Consider the following 23,278-nt stretch of genomic DNA (forward strand, 5'->3'; position numbering starts at 1 on the left):
CTCCCCATTGGCGCACCCTATATTCGTATCATGCTTTTGGCAAATGAAGCGCCCCGATTCAATTCAATTATTTTCTTATTTTCAATTCAATTCACTTTTCGATTCAATTCACATAATTCAGTAATTTAACAAATTACTCTACAGAAGTACGCGTGCTGCTTGTTCTGCACAGGGAGTGAAAATCAAGATGGACGAGGCGGGCAACATCATGATCAAGCGCGCCAGCAAGAGCAACGTCTACATCAAGGAGATCTCGGGCGGGGAGAACAACAGCGTCAGCGCCGACATCATCCGCAACAATGGTCTCCTGGAGTACGACAAGCCCGTCAAGGTGAGAGACTACATACAGCCATCATATCTTGATGTCCACTGCATGCGCGATGAAGCCTCTCCCAATTAAGGATCTCCAACTACTGCTGTCTTGCACCAGCGGGTACCAACCTAGTGTGCAGACGCATACTCGCAGCTACGCATATTCGCATCTGTGAATGTCGAAAGATGTCAGAGTTAAGGGACATAATTACGCTTCGAATACTAAAGAGAGTTTTGATGGCAAATATAAAAAGAGTGCCGGGATGTAGCGCTCCGTATACCATAACAGCGATCCTGGAATTTAGTATGAGAAATTCTTCTCATCTATAGTTACACACTAGTTACTCTTCTTTGCGACTATGTGCTTTTGTAGGGCCAGTAGCTATCTTGAATCCTGGCGTGAATGTGCTCAGTCACCTGAACGTTCTCATTTTTATGCCGCTGAATTCTTCATTTGACCGCGGAGCCAACACACTGAAAGAGGTGCCATTCCAAAACGTTTCTAATTACGCAGGCGAATTTTAGACGATTATATTACCCGCCTTTCTTTATCACAAGTTGCAGCAAAAAGAAACGACATTTCGAAGCAGTGTGTACTTCGCTGCGCAATCAAGAGTCTAAGTTTATTATTGTGCCTTCTTTAATATGCGCTCGAGCTCCAGGCTACTAGTCTGCTGCCTTCTGCAGGCTGTCCACAACTTACGCACTGAATTTTAAATCCACATCTTGCCGACCCATTTTCTTTATCGCTATTTGTTCACCGAGGATAGCCTTACTGCACGCACCACACGACATCTTTCTTTTCCGTGACCAACGACATGCGCCATGTAGGCAGAGTTGTCCACGGCTGGAAGTGCCCGAGGGTCCATCAGTCGAGACCAGTTTTTGAGCTGTCCGGCAGCGTGAGCACGACGCAATCGGGTTCTGTGCAGATGAGGCCTTATAATATTTACGCAGCACTCGTAAATCCACCGAATCAGTGACGTGTCCGAGCTCTCTGTTGAACAGCTTGAGCCGAGGCACCTCAACGCCTCATTGCGTTGCTTTCGAACTGTGCTGCCACTGTGAGTCGTCTCGAGGACATTTGACGTGCTATATCAAAGGACGCAATGACAGATGGTTGATATGAAGAGTTCGCTTATAAGACCATTCGTTGGTTCCATTATCCATGTCACAGAGTCTGTAACAGCCAGGGCTTAAAAAGAAGTCTTCGTGAAGAAAGAAAAATATCGGCCAATAAACTTAATGCTGTAATCAAGTGACAGGCACCTTTAAAAAAAGAGGGGAAAAAAGTAGTCGTTACTAGCAATCGGAACTTTCTAGACAAGCTATATTCAGAGCAAAGCAGCTACCCAATTACGTTAACACACTGATACCGTTTTTCTGACTTTTCGGTTAGCAGCGCTCCAGTAAAAACACCATTTTAAAAACACGCAAATAAAGCTAGCCTTGAGGTACTACAGTCTTGACTTGATAGCTGGGGTTTAACGTCCCAAAACCACCATATGATTATGAGAGACTCCGTAGTGGAGGGCTCCGGAAATTTCGACCACCTGGAGTTCTTTAACGTGCATCCAAATCTGAGCACAAGGGCCTACAACATTTCCACCTCCATCGGAAATGCAGCCGCCGCAGCCGGGGTACTACAGTCTTCGAAAACGTCTCAAGTGAGCGCTTTGTCCGACTCTGCTGACTCTGGAGAATGAGCGAGAGTATCATTCGGGCCTTCAACCATATAAGTATTTATATATATTCCAATGGCTCGAATCAGCATGCCAACGATGCAAGAACACTTTTAATCTGATAGAACATCGCATAGTGTGTTTATATACGCCATCCGCAACCCAGAAGGAACGCGATAACGTTTGTTGTTGTGACGTTCGTGTTTCTGGACACACGGAACGATATTCCAGCACGGGGACATGCTGCGACCATCGAGAAAATATAATAAGTAAACGTTTCGTTACGTGAAGAGAGAAACAGCGGGAGTGCGCAGGTTCATCCGATCGCTGGGCGTGATACGCGAGGGCCCGTTCTGCTGGACGGCGACCAGAGAACCGCGTAATACCGGTACAGTGGCGCGCTGAGCAGCGGCGGCCGTTTGGCCCACGTCATCTGTAGCGGCGATCTCTGCCGCCAGACCGCTTTCGCCTTCGTCCACGCTCCATCTTGCCCCTGCCCCGTGAAAAATGGTGTCGCAGTGGTCGCCGCCGCCCTGGCGACAACGAGCTGCTGCTGTGCCTGGGCCAACGTTCTTTCGGCTACCGCGATTAGCGCCATTCTCCTTTATTTCTCTCTTTCCCGCTAGGGGCGCGACGCACATGACGTACGCGATGTCGCTGGTGATATGGCGCGTGAAACATGTACGGCGTTCTTTCGGCGAGAGCTGCTTTTCTTCGTTCGATTCCTGCTGCGCAGTAGTCAGCAAGGTTTCTGCGGTTGCCTCGTCCCACCTTTGGCATCGTGATATGATAACGATGAGAATTCGGTTGTATATGGTGCGTGGGCAGTAGGTGTAGGCTCGATATCAAGGGCGTAAACGAAATTCAAAGTGCTTGCGCAAAGTATAGCAAGCGAACTTGAATGGCTGCTATATATGTCCCATTTAAAAAGGTCCATATGTTCCGTAGCTCTTTGATATGATTGATTGATTTGTGGGGTTTAACGTCCGAAAACCACTATTTGATTATGAGATACGCCGTAGTGGAGGGCTCCTGAAATTTTGATCACCTGGGGTTCTTTAACGTGCACCCAAATCTGAGTACACGGGCCTACAACATTTCCGCCTCCATAGGAAATGCAGCCGCTACAGCCGGGATTTGATCCCGCGAACTGCGGGTCAGCAGCCGAGTACCTTAGCCACTAGACCACCATGGCGGGGCAGCTCTTTGATATAGCATCACATAGGTTTGTAGGGGAATATGAGGAGTGATACATAATCCATATAGTTTATTGGTTACAAAATGGTTACTGCATATACGGGAAATGCCCGGTCTTTCAATCACGGCATGGCTAGGAGCAATGAGTCGAGATTTAATGCGTGGCGTTGTGTGATAAACAGGTTGACAACGTGGCCGACAGATACGTTTGAGATTGATTGCTGGAATATATCTCAATTACGGAGCACGAATATTTCTCAGTGTTCTTGCTTACTTTACTTTCCAGAGATTAACTTATATTGGTGCAAATATTCGAAGATTTCTGAACACGGAATGCTCATTTGAGCTTAAATGTAAACCACATCAAAGGCAAGGCTACTGTCAGTATCCATTTACTTGCCTTAGTTGAAGTCAACAATCAAGATGTTAACCTTGCCTTTTCTTTCGTTCTTCGATGTGCAAAATAACTTGTTAAAACATTTGAGGAGCAGCTTTTCTATAACGATCTCTAACACCTCTTCATTTCAATCGACAATCTCTATGCTCAATTGTCATGTGTGTTTATTCTGAAATTGAAGACATGACTTTATTAGCTAAAACTAGGCTCGAATGAGAACCTACTCGGTCACGTCAAGATTATGTGTTGGTATGAATTTGTGCACATTCTTCATTGCAAGCGATAAGTGCTCTCATGTTCGTATACTGGATTGATGATATATCTACGAAGATGGTCGTTCTTCTGTGAAAGAGCCAAACGATAACCATTTCTAAAGACGTGTCAAATGCAACATTTCCTGTCTTTATTTTTTTTTCGTTTTTTGCGGTTGTTCGTTGTTGCGGTTGTCTTTTTCAGGATGTATTGTGTTGTGCAGACTAATAAGGTTGTGTGTATCCACCCCTTAACTTCACAGCTCTTCGACATCAAAAAGTTCCAGCAGAACGTGTCCCGCGAGCTGAAGCGCGCCTACCCGGACAGGCGGCACCTGGAGGCGCAGTGCCTTAGCTGCGTCTGTTTCGTGAAGGACAGCCCCGAACTCCTGGACTGCGCCGTCTGGGTCATGGTCATCAACATCGTCGCTCTCGACATGCTCAAGACTAAACTGCCCCCTCCCAGTAAGTTTTCTCTCTCTTTTTGATCATGTCATTTCTGTCGTCAAGCCTTACACACGCACTGTTTGGATGCCTCTGGAAACGTCAGTACCTGAACCATTGGGGTGTCTTCTGCGCTGAGTGGGCCCCAGAAAAGCTCGTGAGCTGATTGAGATCGTAGTCATGATCCTTCTGAATATCTTCGTGAAATGGGACTATGAGGCAATTTAGGCTGCTGATACAAAAATTGTAGCCCAACTAACGCTAAAGCAAGCGCAATTGTACACAGATAGTGAGATGGTGGGAACGTCTCACGCTCAGTAAAAAAAAATAATAATAAAAAAGTAAGAGCTTTTGCTTCTGAGAGCGAATGAAACGTAATTGTGATAGCTTAGATGAAGACCACCTTAGCTGGATATGCGGCGAAAACTTCTGCTTCTTCCTTTGGTGCTCTGCACAGGAGGCTCCGGATAAATGTGCTAAAGTACGCAGTAAACGTGATGACTGTACTGGCATTTCCCAAGAGCAGGGTCACCTGAATGGGGACTGCTGATTCGGAGCGTCAATGGTGGGAAGACATGAAATAAACAGGACCGTATAAATTAAGTCATGAGTCTGTTTAGAGCCACAATGCCTCGTACGCTGCTTGATTCACCGCAGCTGGCCCTAGCAGTTGATTTCGAAGGCCAGTTTGGCATGGGCGAATTGGCACGCCTTCTTAGATGTGTCTTCTTCCCCGCATCGCCAAACGCTTCTAATGCTTATAAAGTTGCTTCATCTTGCGTCATACATAATTGGGATACGTGAAGAAACTCACTACATATACTTTATATCGTACTTTCCCGTCTTAAGGAATCCCACTCCTTTCACTTCTTGGAAGCACGTGGCCCTGTTTGCAAAAGAATCGGCTGCCGTAACAGTTGTTATCTGATTGCGTGGGGGCCGCACGTTGAAAAATATAGGGGTGTACTTGCCGCTGAAAACCTACGAAAAACTCAACGTATAGGTGCGTGCGTACGTCTCAGCCGAGGAACGTTGTTGAAACCTCGCTTGTCTTTCCTGTTGGCACCGCTGACACCCGCCCATCCATGCGCTACTGAAAGAAAAAGACAGGCAAAGAAGCAACGGGCCTTCATAGGAGAAACGGTTTATTGGAACAATGCCTCGGCCACTCTAATCTCCTGAAAGTTTGAGGCACAGCGTGCATGTCACGCTGATTGCGTGTTGCGATCGACGACCCGCGAGCAGGTATAACGGGCCAACGCGGGAGACGACAAGAAGGCGCACTCATGCAGGCGCATGCAACTCATCGAAGACGTTCACAATGGCTTCGCAAGGGAAACAAATGTTTTGTTATAAAACGTTGGCACTTCCTTGGAGATTCCTGTTTACAACCATGACGGTAAGCCAGGTATGAGTCTTCTGCCACGCACATCTTGGCACTGAAAGCGCATGTAGTTGGCAACGTTCGGCTAGCTCGATCGGTGATCGGGGACCTGTTTGAAGTGATAACGGCTGTGATAAGGGTTGTGGCCACGCTGCTAATAACGGGATATCTTTATTCAATTCTGCGCCGCATCCCACTCGTCGTGAGGCACCAAATGCACTTACCGCGGGCTGTGTATAGTTGCGACTACGTCGCACACGCCCACTGTAAAAGCATCTGGAGTTACGCTCACAATGAATTCGAACTGCAGACTTGCTGTAGAGGTAGTGGTCTCCCAATCGCGGGCTTGGTTGCAAGGAAGAGTATAGGAAATTCTTGCCCATTTTTTTCGACTCTGGAACAACAAAATTAACGTTTTGATTCATGAGCTTGGCAAGTGTAGTCAGCGCTCCTCAATGTAAGAGTGGTGTGAAATAATCGATCATTTGGAGACCTCTCCCACGTTTTCGCGTCTCAATGTTTATTATAATCAGCGGAATCGTCATTGCTATTTTAACTGCTGACGCCACTGCACCCACACGTGGCCTTTGTCATTTGCTTTATATTCTCGAGATGTTCAAATATGGGTAAGCCTCGGTCAAAGTTTACGATGACGTTCTTGGGAAAAGGTGATGTCATGATTCGACCGTAGTCTACGCGCAAAAGATTAGGAACCTAATTCGCAAAGGTTTTCTTTCTTTCTTAAAGGATAATGACATTGGCCGGTCTGTAATAATGCGCACAATTCCCGTACTTATCTGAACAAAGAGCATATAAATAAAGCAAATTAAAAAGTACGCCTCATGATGTGCATGTAAGCAACGTACAATCTAAAATAAAAATCAAGTATTTGGGGGGGGGGGGGGGGGGTTCTACCTCACAACAATAATCGCCGTCTACTTCGAGCACTTTCCTCGCGTTATCACCACGGTATAGTTGGCCTTCACGAATGGCACTCGCGTTATCTGTGTGGCATAGCATTCTTGACAGGAAAGTGGACAGCGCCAAGTTTTCCAGAAAGGAAACGCGAGCCAGCCATATGACGATTATTGTCGAGTAGCGAAACTACTCCCCGAATGCTCCATTCTTTTCTTAGAGTGTAGCGTGTGCATCTGTTGTCTCCGAGGGTCGCTTTACAAGCATGCGCTTCCTACGGCTAAATTAGCTGTGACAGGGCTACGCGCTTTTATTTTCACCGTGTGAGAGTCTTCTAGAGGATGCACTGTTTTCTGGCTGGAGTATGTGCTCCCCAAGCCCACGCACCGGGGACGTTCGGCGTTTTCTAGATAACGAGCATGGATCTGAAGGACATGCATCTTCACGACAGCCTTTACAGGAACCACCTCGTAATCCGAAAACACGTGTAAGATGACATTGTTTAAACTTCAATCATTTGTCTTTGATAACAGTGGTGCAAATAGAACCTATACAAAACGCGAGACTCAACAGCAAGTGAAGGGTTGAGAATAAGCTGGGCGTCGGTAGTGAGAAATAAATACACATATTTGTGCACAATTGTCAATGAAGACTACCTACTGTGCGTGTTTTACGTTATAGCTAAGCTTAGAGAAAAATCACTAAAATGTTACTTGACAACGCACTCCTGAAGCCATTGCGTCAATATCCACATAGTACTGCTCTATGACTTTAGTTATCTTTTGTTTAAATTATCTTTAATTATCTAATCTTAATTTCTAATTTTAATGATCTAAAGTTATCTTTAGTTTAAATTATATATCGTACACTCATGTAGTTTTCTGCCATTCGTCTTCTCTTTAGTCAGCAACGCATTTTCAGTGCAAAAAACACTTCACAAATTAGATAAAAAGATGCCACAGTTTTCCACAATGCCACAGTTTTCCTATGGTTAGCTTGGCCACACTACACACTGCATGGTATAAAGCCTGTAATTTCTGCTCCTTTCCTTTGTCATCACGTAACCACCACGGCGGCGCTGCTTCGCCGCGTCCTTATAACGCCGCGACCTTTATCATCACGCTCGTAAGGAGGCGGAGACACCCGCCCTCTCGCTCGGCCCGCTTTAGCCCGACGCCGCTGTGAAGATCACCCACTCTAGAACACCGTTCGCACCTGAGCTGCTCGCCTACCCTCGATTGTACGTCGCGAGTGGGGGTTCTTCCCATGAGTCACATGCGATGAAATTTTGCGTGCTCCTCCCCTTGCCGGCCGAGCGAGAAGGAGGAAAAACAATATCACCGCCCGCGTCTAATCGCCGCAGCTTTCCCCGCGGCCAGAGACCGCTTCAGCTGACCGACCATTATTTACCTACTCGCGGTCATTGGGCTAAGGGGACCTGGGGCGGCCGCGTCTCCAAATTAGAAGCGAAGGGTTGGGCTGACGTCTCTCATCGCTGCGACGAGTATTACGTACAGGATCGTCGTCCAGTCTGCCATGGCTCTTTCCTGGAGATAGAATGCTGGTGAGAAAGAAGAGGAAGGATGGGATTGGTGAGGAAGGGGGGAGAGTAAGCCGCGGTCCTTACCGAGTGGGACGATGCCTGTAAGATTACACGCAAACGCGTGCGAAGCCGACAGCCGCCAGAGATAATCACGGGTTTCGGTAGCGCTGACTCGCGAAGCAGCAGCTCGAAGAGCAGCTACTGTAGGGTAGCTGAACGCATCTTACATGCGAGCCAGCGCTGCGTCCCCCGTGGCGTGCATGTATACGTGCGTACTTGGCAGTGTCGGGGTCCCTGGCCAAACTCGCCGTCTTGGGGGCAGGTAGCCAAGCCGGACATAATCTTGGAAAGAAAGGCTCTTTCCAAGCAAGTATGCCGCTGACGGACGATGGCTCCGCCTTCGGCTGTCGGCGCGGATATCGATAGCTTCAGCTGGATCGGAGAACAAGGTCGGGTGGCTATAGGAGATATGTGCGAGGAATAGCGAAAGGGGTCCTACAGCCTACCAGTCATTGGCGAAGAGGAGGGGGGGGGGCGTAGAGAAGAAGGACAGTGCTCAATGATGCCATCTCGCGATCACGTATATGAGTGGCGTACATGTGCCTGCATGCAATCATGTCAACCCTCTTCCCTTGCCTAGCATATATTGTGTAGGCGCAGATACACGCATATAGTTGGCAGCCCATGGAAGCGGAGGAGTCCTCAAAGCAAAGCAAAGCAGCGGAGCTCTGTAACACCGCGGCTTCCAACGCACGGCGCCAAAGGATACTGGCCCCAAGTCACCGTAATTCGAGACCACAAAAAGAAAATAGCAAGGGGTGTGGTTACAGGGTATGCCTTTTTAAGTCCACTGTTGCCGCCACAGCCGCACGCGCTCCGTGACCGACCGAAGGACCAGGACGGCCTAGGTTAGGCCTATCCTAGGTGTCCAACATGCCGACACAATCACGGGGCCAGCCACCGCGAGAAGCAAAGGGGGTGGTGGTTGTGGTACGATCTACTTTCTCTCAGCCACCTCACATACACAATACAGAGAATTCCTGCCAATGTGAGAAAGAGAGAGAGGAGGGGGCAGTTGAAGATAAAGAAATGGACGGGTTGCGAGAAATCGAGGACCGCCGCCGGCATGTGGTCGGCGCGCCAATTGCCCCTGTGGCCCACCGCAGAATGGTATACAACGCCAAGTTCATGGAGGGGGAAGCCTGACACGCAAAGCGCCAGTGGTTGGCGCCTTTTTGAATGCCGCGCGCGGCGACTATTTTTATTATTATTATTTTTTAATACCGGCGCGGAGACGCCAGGATGAGAGCTTACGTGGAAAGTTGATGAAGGGGAACTGATCGGTTATAGGCGCGTGCCCGGGTCTCACATCCCGGATGAGGGCTGTTGCTCTGCATCTGCCAAAAACGGAAGTGAAGGGAATTCGTGTCTGGGAGAATTCAAGCAACGCGCCAGCCACGACAGGCATTTCTTGATGGAAGCTTGTCATGACTTCAATTGCACTTTCTGTCGAAGGGCGTTCACGTAAACACAGTGCTCGCGAGGGTTCTTTCCAATAAGGGCACCCCCGTTATTTTGTCCCCCTTTACATTTGTTTAATTCACAAATGCCAATACGCTTGTGATATTCACGAGTCGTTGCTGCTAGCCATCGGTCGGCGTTACATCACCTGGATGCCTTTCGCAATTGAGCCAGGAGAAAAATACCACTGATTTTCGCTCCTTGACGCTCACGATGATGGATTCGATGCCAATGGTCTTTATGAGTTTAAGTTCATCGAAGTTTCAGATATATTAAATTTTAGTCCGTACATATTTGTCGTGCAGGCAGGAGTTCTATGGGGAAACGCCTTAACAAACACTGATTTATTGCTTAAGCTCTGCGGATACACGGATACAGATTTGCTCGCTGTTAGTGTTGGTGTTTAAAGAAACCCACTGGCCTGTCACCATCGCTTTCGTATAACGCGCAGCTTGTCTAAAACGCGTCTTCAACTTGTACGAACACAAGCGAACATCTGCAGAAGTGCACCAGGGTGGAACAAAAGTTGCTCTACTCTAGCAAGGGGTCTTTAGTGGTGATCACTAATTTGCTTTCAATGCAGGTCACTGCTTTCGAGCTTCCGACAAGCGACCTCTCTTCATCGAAGGTCATTTCTAATCTTGATATTGTAATTCACATTGTCATGTCTGCGCACGCCGCTTCTATGAGAACCACACGACTGGCCATTACTCACTCTGTACGCATGCCCATTTGTGTTGCAGTGTCCAAGCGCCAGAGTGCCCCGAACCTTATGAGCGTGTTCGACCGGCCGCCGAGGCTGCCCGAGGAGGACCCGTACAGCCTTCCAGGCGCCGTGCCTCGTCAGCAACCGCAGCCGCCCAGGGAATCGAAGCCCCCGAAGCTACCGCCGAGGGACTTGCCTCGCGTCAGTGTGCCCAGGGTCAGACACGATCCTCTTTCTGTCTTCTCTCTGGCGCCAATATTGCAAATATTGCTGTAGTAATCCTGCGTGGCTAAGCTAGCTGCAGCCATGTAGGAAAGGTACTAAGCGGAGCAATTTGTAATAATAAAAAAATGGGCCAATAAAGGTTTGTTCAGTAGGTAATCATGATCGCGGTAGGCGTGAAGGCACACACGTCACTTTGACTTGACGCGGCCGCCCGCCCACCTGGCTCTGCGTGTGTGTCGTGGTGGCCAGGTGTTTCCCACCGTTGCGTCAGTCGCACCGACTACATTATTTTCTCAACGGATAAAGGGCGTGACGATGACGTGTACCTGTCCCGCTCACACGTTGCAACGGAAGCTGTTCCACAAACATATACCGGAAGGAAATGCGCACGGAGTGGTTGGCAAGGGACGCTGCCAATATGGGCGCGTCACAACACATGCCAGGGAACCATGCACAGTGGGCGAAGTTCACTTATCTCTGGTTCGGGTGTTAGACCCGTTCTTCGAGAGAAGAAAAAAAGCGTGGTTCCACGATCAGTCCCCTTGCGAGGACTACGCAACGTTTAGGATTGTGTATAAATCTCCCTTCTAATCTATATCTATACTCGACAGCAGCAGTCTACAGTGTTTCGAAATCCACCTGTATTTGACTGATCGCTTGGAAAATTGACATGGCACGCAGTCTGTGTACCATAAGCGAATGGCTTGTTTGTTATTTTACTTAGCTTATTCAACATCACGACTTCCTGCCCATGACTTAGTTTTCTATGTTCCTTTTTTCTCCTACTTGCAGCCTGACTACGAGGACGTGGAGCCTATGTCCCGACCTCCGCCTCCAGCAAACAGGAAAAAGAACGGCAGTTACTACGGTAAGTTCGCATGTCGACATCATTTTGCCGCAGTTTACACCACAACTTGTCGTACTTCTCTCGAAAATGAACCGTATTTTATCATTTGTGTCAAACGACGATGCCTCCTGAACTGTAGACCATGCTTCCATGTACAATACCTATATGGCAGCTTCTTCGCTGCAGGCACTTCTCCGAGGAGGTGGTCAAAATAAAGGACTCACAAGCTAAAAAAAAGCACATCATACCCACGGAGTGCATGATGATTAGTGGGGCGAAGCGTCCGTCCCTCTGGGCGTCCATCTGCGCGACCATCCGCGCGTGCGTCCGTGCATCTGTCTGTCTGTCTGTCGATCCGTCTGTCCATCTAATGAACACTCCAAGTACCGCCATCTCGCATCTTTTCATCATATATTCAGCACATAGAAGTACCACCATCTGGCGGACATTTCAAGGACTTAACGAGAGGTGGCACTCGCGCACTTTCTTACGGCCTCCGCTTCGTGTCTACTTCCCACTTTTCACCGCCTCTTGTTCATGGCTATATACTAGTTGACTAAATTGATGGCACTGCAACCCAGTTCTCGCTAAAACTGTGTTTAGAAAAAATTGTTAACGATATTAGGTATTAGGTAAATCGTTTAGAAAAAATGTATAACAATTTCGAGTACTTCATACTCAACTATGGCAGAGCACTGCGCCGTCCCTCTAAATCCAGACTGCTAAAGACTATAATGTGCATAATCATTCTAAAACCGAGGAGGTTACGCCCAGCGAGTTTAACGTGGCAACCCATCGTGCATGGTCAGATAGTGCTCAAAGTGCGTCCTTCTGATACTAGATTTTCTTAGTAAGCTTCAAATTCAAGGAAAATTTTATTGGATATTAAGTCACCAATACTCGCCCCTGTAAGGGATGTCATCAGAAACGACTATATTTTCATTTATGATCAAGGTGCGCTGGTTTCCTCCTTGATTGACAAGGGTGCGCGCGTGCAGCTCCTCTAGCCGGCCGTGGATGTGGCTGCCTACTACAACGACTACATACACCGCGGACGCACGATGAACGGCGTAGGGAGTAGGGAGCTTCGCCAACAAAAGGCAATTTATTGACCGTCTGACTGCTAATGCGGCCCAGAACTGGCGCAGAAAAAAAAAAGCCATAATACAGGTACTCCTGGAAAAGCTGCAGGTCGTCAGCGCCTCAGCTGCCCCATCGTCTTGTGCGCACGGTGTATAGTTTCCCATAGCATAATAAGGCCAGCCAAAGCGTTGGGCCTTAAAAATTAGTAAGATTAGGCATAAAAATACCTATCTACAAAGCAGTCCGGTATATTTTCATCGGCCTCTTGATCCACGACGTCTCAAGTTCAACATGCAGTCATTATTGCGATAGCAGTTATATGGGCACTCTCGGCTGGATGTCGCCGCTGGCGTCAGCGTCATTCACTGTATATGTATGGGTATCATATATATATATATATATATATATATATATATATATATATATATATATATATATATATATATATATATATATATATATATATATATATATATATATGCGTGTGTGTGTGTGTGTGTGTGTGTGTGTGTGTGTGTGTGTGTGTGTGTGTGTGTGTGTGTGTGTGTGTGTGTGTGTGTGTGTGTGAAAACGCGAGAAAGAAAAATACTCCAGAAAAAGAGTCCGGCTTGCGGAATCGAACGTCTGGCTTCTGAATTGTGAGTGCGAGGCGTTAGCCACTGAGCCCCACAAAAGCACCTCCTTCAACGTTCAGACGGCAAGCTATTTATGTCTACCACTTACCACAGTCGATGCCCATCTTGGGGGAACTGTAGTGTTTTCAGCACTGCCAGTGAGATGGCGCAATGAGCGCACGTCGCCAGATCGTCATGACGCGGCGGCGCGCGCTCTCTCCCCGCGTACTTTGCCCCGTGGAGAGGAGGGGTGGACGCTCACACGCGCGCCCTTATCTCGCCATGCGGAAGATCGTAGGCCTAGGGTTCTCACCGGAACAATTCTGTTGTAGTTACCGAGCTCACGAAGGTCTCTGTACTCTTTCAGTCTCTCCCTTTGCGAAAAGGGTGCTCTTTTCAGACACAGCGAAGGGACAACTGAGACGCTTGTTCGCGTTCGTCTGTACCTGTGAGTACGTTTCGCGCGTCATTTGTGTGTGAGAAACGCGGGGAACGTTTCGGTCTGCTTTCCATTCTTCGCGTGACCTTTCAATTTGTTGCTATCACGTTCACTGCTTCGCCTTTGCGGTAAAGCTGCGACTATTTTGTAATCGCTCGTTGGTTGGTTTCAATTTGTTGCTATCACGTTCACTGCTTCGCCTTTGCGGTAAAGCTGCGACTATTTTGTAATCGCTCGTTATCGCTTGAAAATTGCTCCGACAGAAAGCTTTGACCATTGATCCGACTCACTTTTGCATAATATTGCGGAATATATTTCTTGGCTTGCAATCATTGGCTAATAAGACGTAATAAAGGAAGTTCATATAGTGCGGCCTTCACCGCAAATAACAAGTGATCACTGTTAGCACGAGTCAAATAAGCTCTGTCATGGAGAACATAACTTTTTGCTGGAAGGTCTTTATTTCTACAGCAATTAAATATGACTACAGAGACTAATACCTGTTACGTTGGTGTCGAATCGCAGCATGAAACTCGATACAATCAAAACAAGCAATTAGACACGTCTGGAAAATGTGTTCTTTCACAGTTCCACCAGACCATACTGGGACTGTGTTCCGCCTCCTACCTGTAACTTCCTCGTTTTTCGTGCGCGCTGTAACGGCTCCAAGCAGTTGCACGCACCTGTGTCAGGCCCATATAATGCGCGACACGCGTCAAGACCAACGCAGAGGAGTTCGCGCGGCCGGGCCCCCGCCATCGTCGTCTCCTTGAACTGTTCACGTCGGGCAAAGCAAGTTGCGAGTTAAAGGAGCACGCGCTTCGGTGGCTCGTCACCAAGGACGTTGCTGCACCCACGCGTTCCGTTTCGAATGGGCGCAGAAACAACACTGTTCCGCTAAGCCGCGGCCAGAAAGCTCATCTTTCGCAAATGCCGGCCAAGGAAGCGCCGCCGACGCGTCGTGTCATTGCTGGCACGAGGTGCGAGCGAAGAAAGCAGACCCGCACCGACTCAGATAGTTCGGAGGTTGACATCCGGGGACCCTCGCACGTAAAGCTTTTCGTCTTGGCGCTCTAAGACAATTTTTGTTTGGTTTGGTGAACGCCGCCAAGCTGATTTTTTATGTTAAATATTTGTCTCTCTTGCATGCCGTGATTATCATGAAACGCCTAGTGCATCCACACAGCCGTTTTTGTTTGTTTGTTTGTTTGTTTGTTTGTTTGTTTGTTTGTTTGTTTGTTTGTTTGTTTGTTTGTTTGTTTGTTTGTTTGTTTGTTTGAATGCCGGTGGGCGCTCGCAGTGAGGCGCGCTGAGTAAATCTGTCGTTCATATATATATACCTCAACAGCCCTAATCAGCGGGAGAATCAGCGGGTATAACCCTCCTATAGGAGGCTTTTTCCTGTATACAGCAACATACCGGAGAATATGATTGATTGATTGATATGCGGGGTTTAACGTCCCAAAACCACTATATGATTATGAGAGACGCCGTAGTGGAGGGCTCCGGAAATTTCGACCTCCTGGGGTTCTTTAACGTGCACCCAAATCTGAGCACACGGGCCTACAACATTTCCGCCTCCATCGGAAATGCAGCCGCCGCAGCCGGGATCCGGAGAATATGTGTGTCGAAAATTGATCTTATAGTCTTACATAGTCGGATAGTCGAGTCTTTATAAGCGTACAAAGCTCGGACATTGCGAAATAGTTCTAAAAGTTTCGGTTATTGCGAAAAAAACATTGCCTCTTATAACAAAGCATATACAAAGACTGAAGTAGATCTGCAGGACCTCGTATCTTACGAGGGTCGGGTTCAAACGAGAGCTGTATTACGAGTGTACCTTAAAGTGGTTTGCTATGCAAACGATAAGGTTAATTTCTTGTTATTCCAAGTCGGCGCGTTGGAAACTTTCCACCGGTCGCCGGCCGTTGAAATAGGAACCGCCACCACCCGCGTGCCATCGCAGTGAGCCGGCAGCGTCGCCAGTCCAGGAAACGCCGAAAAGAACGGGGACAGCGCGTAGGTCTTCGGTGCGAGATTTGCAAGGGCTGCAGTTTGCGGACAGCTTTCCGGAGAAGAATCCTCGAGCAGGGTAGAGCTTCACAGTGCAGCTCGCGCCGAGGCCGTGGGAGGCCCTTGAGACGCCCCGACGGCGGCTGCCTTCCTACTCGAAATGGGACGTGCGTGGCTTACCTTCCCCCTTATTCTCTCAACGTTGTATAATGGGTAGGCTCCGCGCGGCACACGCGTGCATTCGATGCGCTCTTTGCTCGCAGTTTTGTTTGTGGAAATCTCTCCTCGCGCTCAGCGTAAACCCGAATGAAGTAAAGATACAGAAAAGCCAGGAGGAAGACAGGATGTCCCGCCTCCGCGGCGGTTGTATAACGTGCGCGCGAATCTCAACAAAAGGTGCGACCGCGCAGCCTTGAAGGGCGCGTGTGCCATCAGATCCGCGTTCACAATGGCGTGTGTGACGAAACGGGCAGTAAGTCAAATTCTGCGGTGCGAATCGTTCTGTAGCACGGATGTGACCGGCGCTGGGCGCTAAGTACACTGAAGTGTGATGTGCTTATTTTTAAGCATTTGTACAAGCCGCTTTTGTTTCGGGAAGAACAATTGTCGCAATTCAGGCATAATATGCCCGTTGTTCTCTGATGGTTGAACCCTTCGCTGTGCTTTGTAATGTCTACTTGTTTTAAATAACGTATACACTTGAACTACGGAGTGACTTGCATTCAAGTAGTCTGACTGATGGTTTATTTGCTAAATATATAACCAACCAGGACACCTAAAGTATGTCTACAAAACTTGGTGGGATGCCCAATCTACGACATCAGACAACATGCCGAAATTATTGTAATCCTCAAGTGTATCGATGGGTGCTGCGCCGATGTTGTCACCTCCCACTAGAACTTCCATTATAACTCTTCTTCTAACAGTTAGCCCAAATTAAAATTATGTAAATTGTATGCGCGTGCTTGTTCAGCATTGGTCACTTAAGCGTATCGAACATGCGTTACAATAGGAAAATAACTTGAGACAAACCACGTTCGTGGGAAAATGAAAAGCGAAATATTAAGACGTGAACAATGCATCGCTAACTAGGTACTTTCTGAATCTCGCTCGATAAATAAAATAAAGCCCAGTCACATACAACAAAGAGTTTGCTAAAATTAACTAGAGATGACCTTGCCGCTGCGATCCTTCAGCGACCATTAGAATGATTGGTAGTACACAAAGTTGCCTATAGTCTTCGTGTTTGCGGGCATCGAACAGACTTGAGACTTTGTTTATTGTTTGTTTCGGTCTCGTTTTAAATGAAAGATAGATGGGTTGTGAACTTCGTGACTCTATTTATTTTGGTTAGCCTAAAATGTTAAGAGGTTCAAGTGCACCTCCTGGACATTTGCACATTGTTGTTTCGTGACGAAGCAGCTTCAAGCCGCGAAGCCAAAATGAGTTGAAGGTACAAAAGTTACACAAGTTTGTGTGCTACCAATCATTCCCATACTCGCTGGAGCGCCGTGCTTTGCTTTCATAGGCACTAGCACCAGAGTTCTCTCTTATGTACTTTCTAGTGGCTAAGGTACTCGGCTGCTGAGCCGCAGGTCAAGGGATCGAATCCCGGCTGCAGCGGCTGCATTTTCGGGGAAGGCCAAAATGCTGCAGGCCCATGTGCTCAAATTTGCGGTCCACGTTGAAGAAACCCAAGGTAGTCGAAATTTCCGGAGCCCTTCACTACGGCGTCTAGCATAATCATATGGTGGTTTTGGGACGTTAAACCCCACATATCAATCAATCTGTAGTTTACTTATAGGAAATCCTATGCCATACACATCAAGGAAGGAAGTTGATGAAGCCAAACCACCTATGTGGATTCTTCATGGTTTGTTCCTGTGTTGTCCTAGTCTGTGCACGACATTCCGCATACTTGCTCCCCAATCTTCTTATAAGGCAGCTTCAGATATCTGACATAAGTCTTACGATCCTTCTTGAATCCACTGTATCGATCTAAATGACGGCCATGCACCTTGCCGTGGCCGCGGTATACCTATGTCATGCATTCCTATGCGAGATTTTGTTTTTCTGTGGTGTGACACTGAATGTCCCTTCCGCAGACGACCCGTACTACTGCGGCTTCCGGGCGCGCGTGCCCAACTTCGCCAAGAGGGGCCAGGAGGACGGCCACCACGCCGTGTCCGGTCCCATGTCCAGCGCTCCCATGCCTCGAAGCCACAGCCAGAACTACTTGAGCCTCTTCAACAAGGGACCCGAACGATCTATCTACGACTCGGCCTACGGAAGCTGCTCCACCGTCACGCACCGTAAGTTGACGCAGCAAGTGCACGCAAGCCACTGACGTTACATAATTGAGGCAACACACGGACTTCAACCGTCAACGCATGTGTCACACAAACGATGAGGTGACACACGTCGCGGCAGAAATGCTCATGCTGCTCAAGTGGAAAACTTTAAAGGAGCGCATATGCGGTAGACATTCAAAAGAGACTTTCTGGAGATGCATTCGGGTTTAATTGCATAGTGTGTGATCAGCTATATATCGTTAGAAATTTATCGTAACCTGTGTTGGGTTCTCCTCTCTCGCTCTCCTCAGTTTTTTTTTTTTTTTTGCAAAGAATGTTGTTTACTTGCAGCGCAAATATAGGCCGTGAACAATGGACTTCTCAAGCGAATGGCAGGAGTGCAGGTTGATGACCTAGCAGAAGCCGCCTATAAACGATGTGAGGCTTACTTGGGATTGAGGTCCATTAAGATCATGACGGACTCGTTGTGCGAGATATAACCCTGATGAGTTTGCTTACGACAAACACATTCATCTGCGTGAGTTTAGTTCAGCATATGTGGCCGGGGCCCAATTTAGTAAATGCATGGAGTCGAGCTGCAACAATACTTGGCACAAATGCCGCGATAGTTACCTGCAAGAACGGCAAAATGTGCGCCTGTGCTTTCCTCGCTGTTTTAAGAAGATGTACATTGCAGGAAACGAAAAATACGAACTTTGTTGCAACAATCTCACAAAGTTGAAAACAAAGCAAAAAGGCAAACATGCAAATAAACAAAGACAGTCGATATAGTGTAAATGACCCTCGGTGTCTGTCTTATTCTCATTCGTCACTCGCATTGTTTTCAAATACACCGTCCCTCATGATCCGCTAGTTCGCACGGGTGTGAACGTGTTCGCGACACATTAGGCCGAATGCGTTCCTTTAGCTTAAGGCTTTTCTACAATATTTACTGAAATGAACTGTGCCACTGCGATCATTTAGGCACCATGGGAAGAATTAGTAGATTTACCTCGTCTTCGTGCTTGCGACTTCAATGCAGATCTGGTTTTGTTTATTGTTTCGGGTTAACTTTTGTTTCAGGTAAAAGAACAGCTCGTTGTGATCGTCGTAAGACGATTTGAATTCGTGAACCTAAAAGGGCGAAGTGGGACTGCTGAACTTCCATTAAACTTCGCCCTATGTCAGAGCTGCTAAAGCGTCATACGCTGCAGCTTCTATAGAAAGTATACCGCCAGATTTTTCTGCAATGTACCATTATGAAACCGTATGGTCGTCCTAACCACCTTTTCCTCGTGCCTTTTCGCAGATGCACCATCAGGAGGAGAAAGAGGTTTCAGTGGCGGCAGCGGCGGCTCAAGCGGCGACGACGACTACTCCAAGATCTATGGTCGCATCGGCCGGGGAGGACCTAGCGGTCCCTCGTCGGCTGCCTACAACCAGCTGCCCCGCGAAGTGTACGTCGGCGAGTGGGAATGACAAGCGGCCCGCGACGGGGTCTCCGCCCGTCGTCGAGGCCGCCAGCCTACCACCCCGCTGTCGCAGCTACAGAACCAGCAGCCCCTCGCGTCGCGACTTCCTCCGCCGCTGCCGCAGCCTCGAAGCTCGAGGTCCCTGCCGACCGGCATCGCGGCACCGCAGTCGCCGCCCGCCTGGAAGCCGCACAAGAAGAGCGCCCTCTACGGCCGCGTCAGGGCCGTCTTCTCCTCTAGGAAACACTGATTCTCGAGCCCCGGCTAAGCGCGCGTGAAGAACCCGCAAGCCGAGTGGGACACATGGCCTCAAAGCGAGTCGTCCTTGCTTCTATACTGCTGTTCTGAGAAACACCTCCTGGACAAGACAAGCGACGACAGTGGATACACTTGAGTGGTCTACATGCTGCCCGTATATTGATTTGTCCAGCTGTGGAACGTGCTAATGGGCAACAGGAAATGACCCTGATGTACCTCCAGGTGCACCCATACGTTTTTTTTTTCTTTAGATGTCACCGTCGTTACTTTGAAACTCGGTGGTGTCACGTAGGGCATCTCGCACGCTCCAGCCTTGTCAACAATGAAAAACAGAGAATACGCAATCGAAAAGAAACTGTCGCTGCTGGACTGCCTTCATGAGTTGCGTTCTCAAAGGAACCACGGGCACTTATTTGGAAAGTGAGCCACGAAACGTCTCACTCGGCTGCGGCTGCCAGAGCGAAAAGATCACGCACGTCGTCCAAACTTCACTGAAGGCACCGGGCAGGATGAAAAAGTGCTACTTCCGCAAAACGTCCACTGTCGCGGTGCAGATTTGCGGGCATGTTCATCGAGACAGTGCATCCACGAGGAAATTCGAAAGGTGCGGTTGAACTTGCTGCGGGCTTGGCTGCTGTTTTCGACGTGAAAATATGTTTTCAGTCTTGCCATGCGGCTATTTCGTCGAAGTCACGAGGTGCTTTTTTTGGACCATACATGCACATATATGGTCCAGACGAGCCGAGCGTCGGGTCCACGGCTCTTTGAGGAACAACGTTTTTACACGTTTTTTTTATAGTGTGTTGTTTGATTACTTTTTTTTATCCAGCGTGCCTGTGCAGCGTGCCCGTGCGTGAATGTGTGTGGCAGTTCGAATGCGAGGTTGAAGAGTGCCGCAACGTGGAAGGTTGCACCTTCCGCGAAGGATTAGGAAAAGGACACACATGTTGGTTCCGAGTGCCCCATATGCAGCAACGACCGAGCGACAAAGATGGTGTTCTTGTTTTATTTTTATTTTTCGAACGTGCGCGTTGAAACTCCTGTGAGTCTCTTTGCGACCAGCCTGACTGTACATTTTTTTTAGGAACCAAGCAAACACCCTATCCGTCGTCGCCACTGACTTCCGCTACGTGCGTATAGCAGTGTGCTTCTGCTTGCGATGTTTGTTGTGGCCTATTCCTCTTTTTTTGTTCTTGCTGTTCCAGCCGCACGCAGGCGTTCTAGCAGCCAGAAATGTGGCTGAAGATCGCTTCCTTCGTTTGTTTACTTGTTTATTACCTTTTTTTTTATCCTGCATTGTTATCCCGATCGCCTAGCTGTTCACGAGACTTCAACACGCTTGGCACTCGAACGCGAGCCAGTGTCTCGCGCGTCGCTCTTTTTTCGTCATGGTGATCGTGTTTTTATTTCAAGCCGTAGATACGAGCATCGTGGGAACCCTGACGGCTATTTACAAAGAGGTATTTGATTCGCAATCTAAACTTTTCAATTCCGGTGTCTGGCAGTGAACGTGGGTTCTGAGCACTACCAGAACAATCAGGCACGCAAAGCTGTGCCCGTCTTTCAAAGAAACAAAGAAACTTGTTGCGTGTACCACTGCTCGTGGAGGAGTTCTCTGGCACAAACGACTGACAATGCATCAGCACACCGAGCAACGGTGAAAATGAGTTCTGTACATTTCGCCCCATTGAGCCAAGAGTAGGGTATCCCCGATGTTCCCATCTGCAGGTCGTCCCTTTTACCTTGGTTTGTTCTACGTGCGTACAGCTCTTGTTATTGTTACCCTGGAGCCCCCCAACTTGTACCACACTGTATAGATAGATTGCTCAGCGCTTCCATGTTACCCCTATGTTTCGTTCTTTCTGCTATACGTAGTGTCGCAATATCTATATGTCGTATTTTTTTCCTCGCTATAATTTTCACTGAATCCTACTGCATGCAACTGAACAGACGAGGTTCTCATAAAGGAGGCGTTTCCCCGGTAAATGAGGGTAACAATGCTTGCGTTAAGCTCGTCGTAACGAGTCCGGTTCATGCAGTAAAGGCCAGAGCAACTGGCAACGTGCTTTGAATGCTTGGCAACCATGGCAACGCCAAAGCCATTCCAGTAACAAATGATGGCGCCCCTGACAGCACCGTCCAGCTGCTGTAATACAATTATAAAATTTTCTGAGTCATGCATCGTCATCGCACATGCCACTGCATGCGCAATGCATGTCACACAGGGCTAAAGAACTTGATTCATGGAAATTTTCACCCGCTGAAAGTTTGCTAATCTCGAGTAAATTTGGAACCATGAGAAATGAGCGATATGTTCTCACTCGGATTTACGCCTGTGTTGGCTTTACCCTTCCCGCTCTCCTCTTGTTATTTTTGTTTTTGTTCACTGCACTTTCTTGTTCTTTTTTTTTTGTTATTCGAAAAGAGTGTTCCATGCTGCCAACCCACTGATGACCTCTAATTGTTTTCCTTACTTAAGTGTTCTCCTGTTGTTGACGACGACGGTGTCTGGTATACTGCTAAGTTAATGACCTGGAAACAGCTCTTTTGCTTCATGCTGTTGTGAAGGAAACGCGAGAAGTGTGACGGATGCGCACCGAGTGGTGACGCACACTACTCTTGCCGAAGGAAGGCGCGTCACGGAAGTTCGAGGAGAAAACAAGAGGGAAACAGAAAACTGCCAAGCCTGTTGTTGTAATTACAAGTTGTTTTGACTAATTTCTTCGTTATTTAATGAACTCGTATAGCTTGTTTCATTTTTTTTTTCTTTCGCGAGAAGTTCATGCTAATAAAAACAAGACTTTCAGACGTTAAGTGTCTCTTGCTCCATTTATTTGTCACCAAGATGCTGCGAAGCCTGAACAGCCAGCTGCTCCAGGACCCTGCGTGGGCTAGTGAGATGAAGTATTTTAAGTGTGAATACACTTTATAAGCGACCCCAAACCATCCACCGCCGTCGGCGGCGTCCGCAGTCTTCTCTCTATCTTTAAAAGAAAGAGGACTTGGCGGGCCGCAGCGCGACGCTCTACCGAATAAGCCACGGACGCGACGCTGATATCGGTGTCAGTAACGCGCCTTATACCCCCTCCCCCTGCGCTCGCTCCTCCGCTCTCCTCACTCGCTGCAGCTGCGCGCGCACCCCTCTCTCTCGCGCGCCCGCCTTCTCTCTCAGTCTCCTGTCGAGAGCGGGTCGTGAGGGGGAGTAAAGTTAAAATCCGTTGGCATTCGCCAGTGAGTTAACGTAAACTCCCCCCGTGTGATCAAATTGCGATTCCCAGGAACCATTACACCATAAAGGCACCATAGTGTGATTAATAAATATAATAATGCGAATTAATAAATACCCCTCATAGCATCACCCCGTGTATTCGCACTTAACCATGTTCACCCTCGGGGAAATGCTTGGGAGTTTTTTTCTGAATGAAGGCAATGCACCAAGGTTCCCAATTGGGTTAATTTGAAAAGGAACTCGAATTCAAGCTGAAGGTAGCCAAAATAGCCATGACATTTTGTTCTATCGCTAAATTTGTTGCCAAATGGAACGGAAGCGTTGTGATAAATAGAATTTTCATTATTGAACAATAAATAGCACCATATTTAATATGAAAGACAAACTAAATAATAGCACAGATTTCCTTGATTGATTTGATTGATATGTGGGGTTTAACGTCCCAAAAACCACCA

The 23,278-nt window shown here is 48.0% G+C and overlaps 1 protein-coding gene across 3 annotated transcripts in view; it reads left to right on the top strand.

Annotated features, from left to right (window-relative positions):
• exp (expansion) overlaps positions 1-22,408 on the top strand; it is a 315,831-nt gene extending 293,423 nt beyond the window's left edge. For 2 of the 3 annotated variants that reach the window (XM_037421926.2, XM_037421925.2), the window contains exons 5-10: positions 173-331; positions 4,103-4,304; positions 10,390-10,568; positions 11,370-11,445; positions 17,679-17,885; positions 19,174-22,408. In XM_037421926.2, coding sequence (XP_037277823.2) covers positions 173-331; positions 4,103-4,304; positions 10,390-10,568; positions 11,370-11,445; positions 17,679-17,885; positions 19,174-19,343 — 993 coding nt within the window. In that variant the 3' untranslated portion in view covers positions 19,344-22,408. The remainder of the gene's footprint in view (positions 1-172; positions 332-4,102; positions 4,305-10,389; positions 10,569-11,369; positions 11,446-17,678; positions 17,886-19,173) is intronic. The other variant, XM_075886875.1, reaches the window with a different exon arrangement.
• The last annotated feature ends 870 nt before the right edge of the window (positions 22,409-23,278 follow it).

The sequence above is a fragment of the Rhipicephalus microplus genome, chromosome 2 (genome assembly GCF_043290135.1).
Source record: "Rhipicephalus microplus isolate Deutch F79 chromosome 2, USDA_Rmic, whole genome shotgun sequence".
NCBI lineage: Eukaryota > Metazoa > Arthropoda > Arachnida > Ixodida > Ixodidae > Rhipicephalus > Rhipicephalus microplus.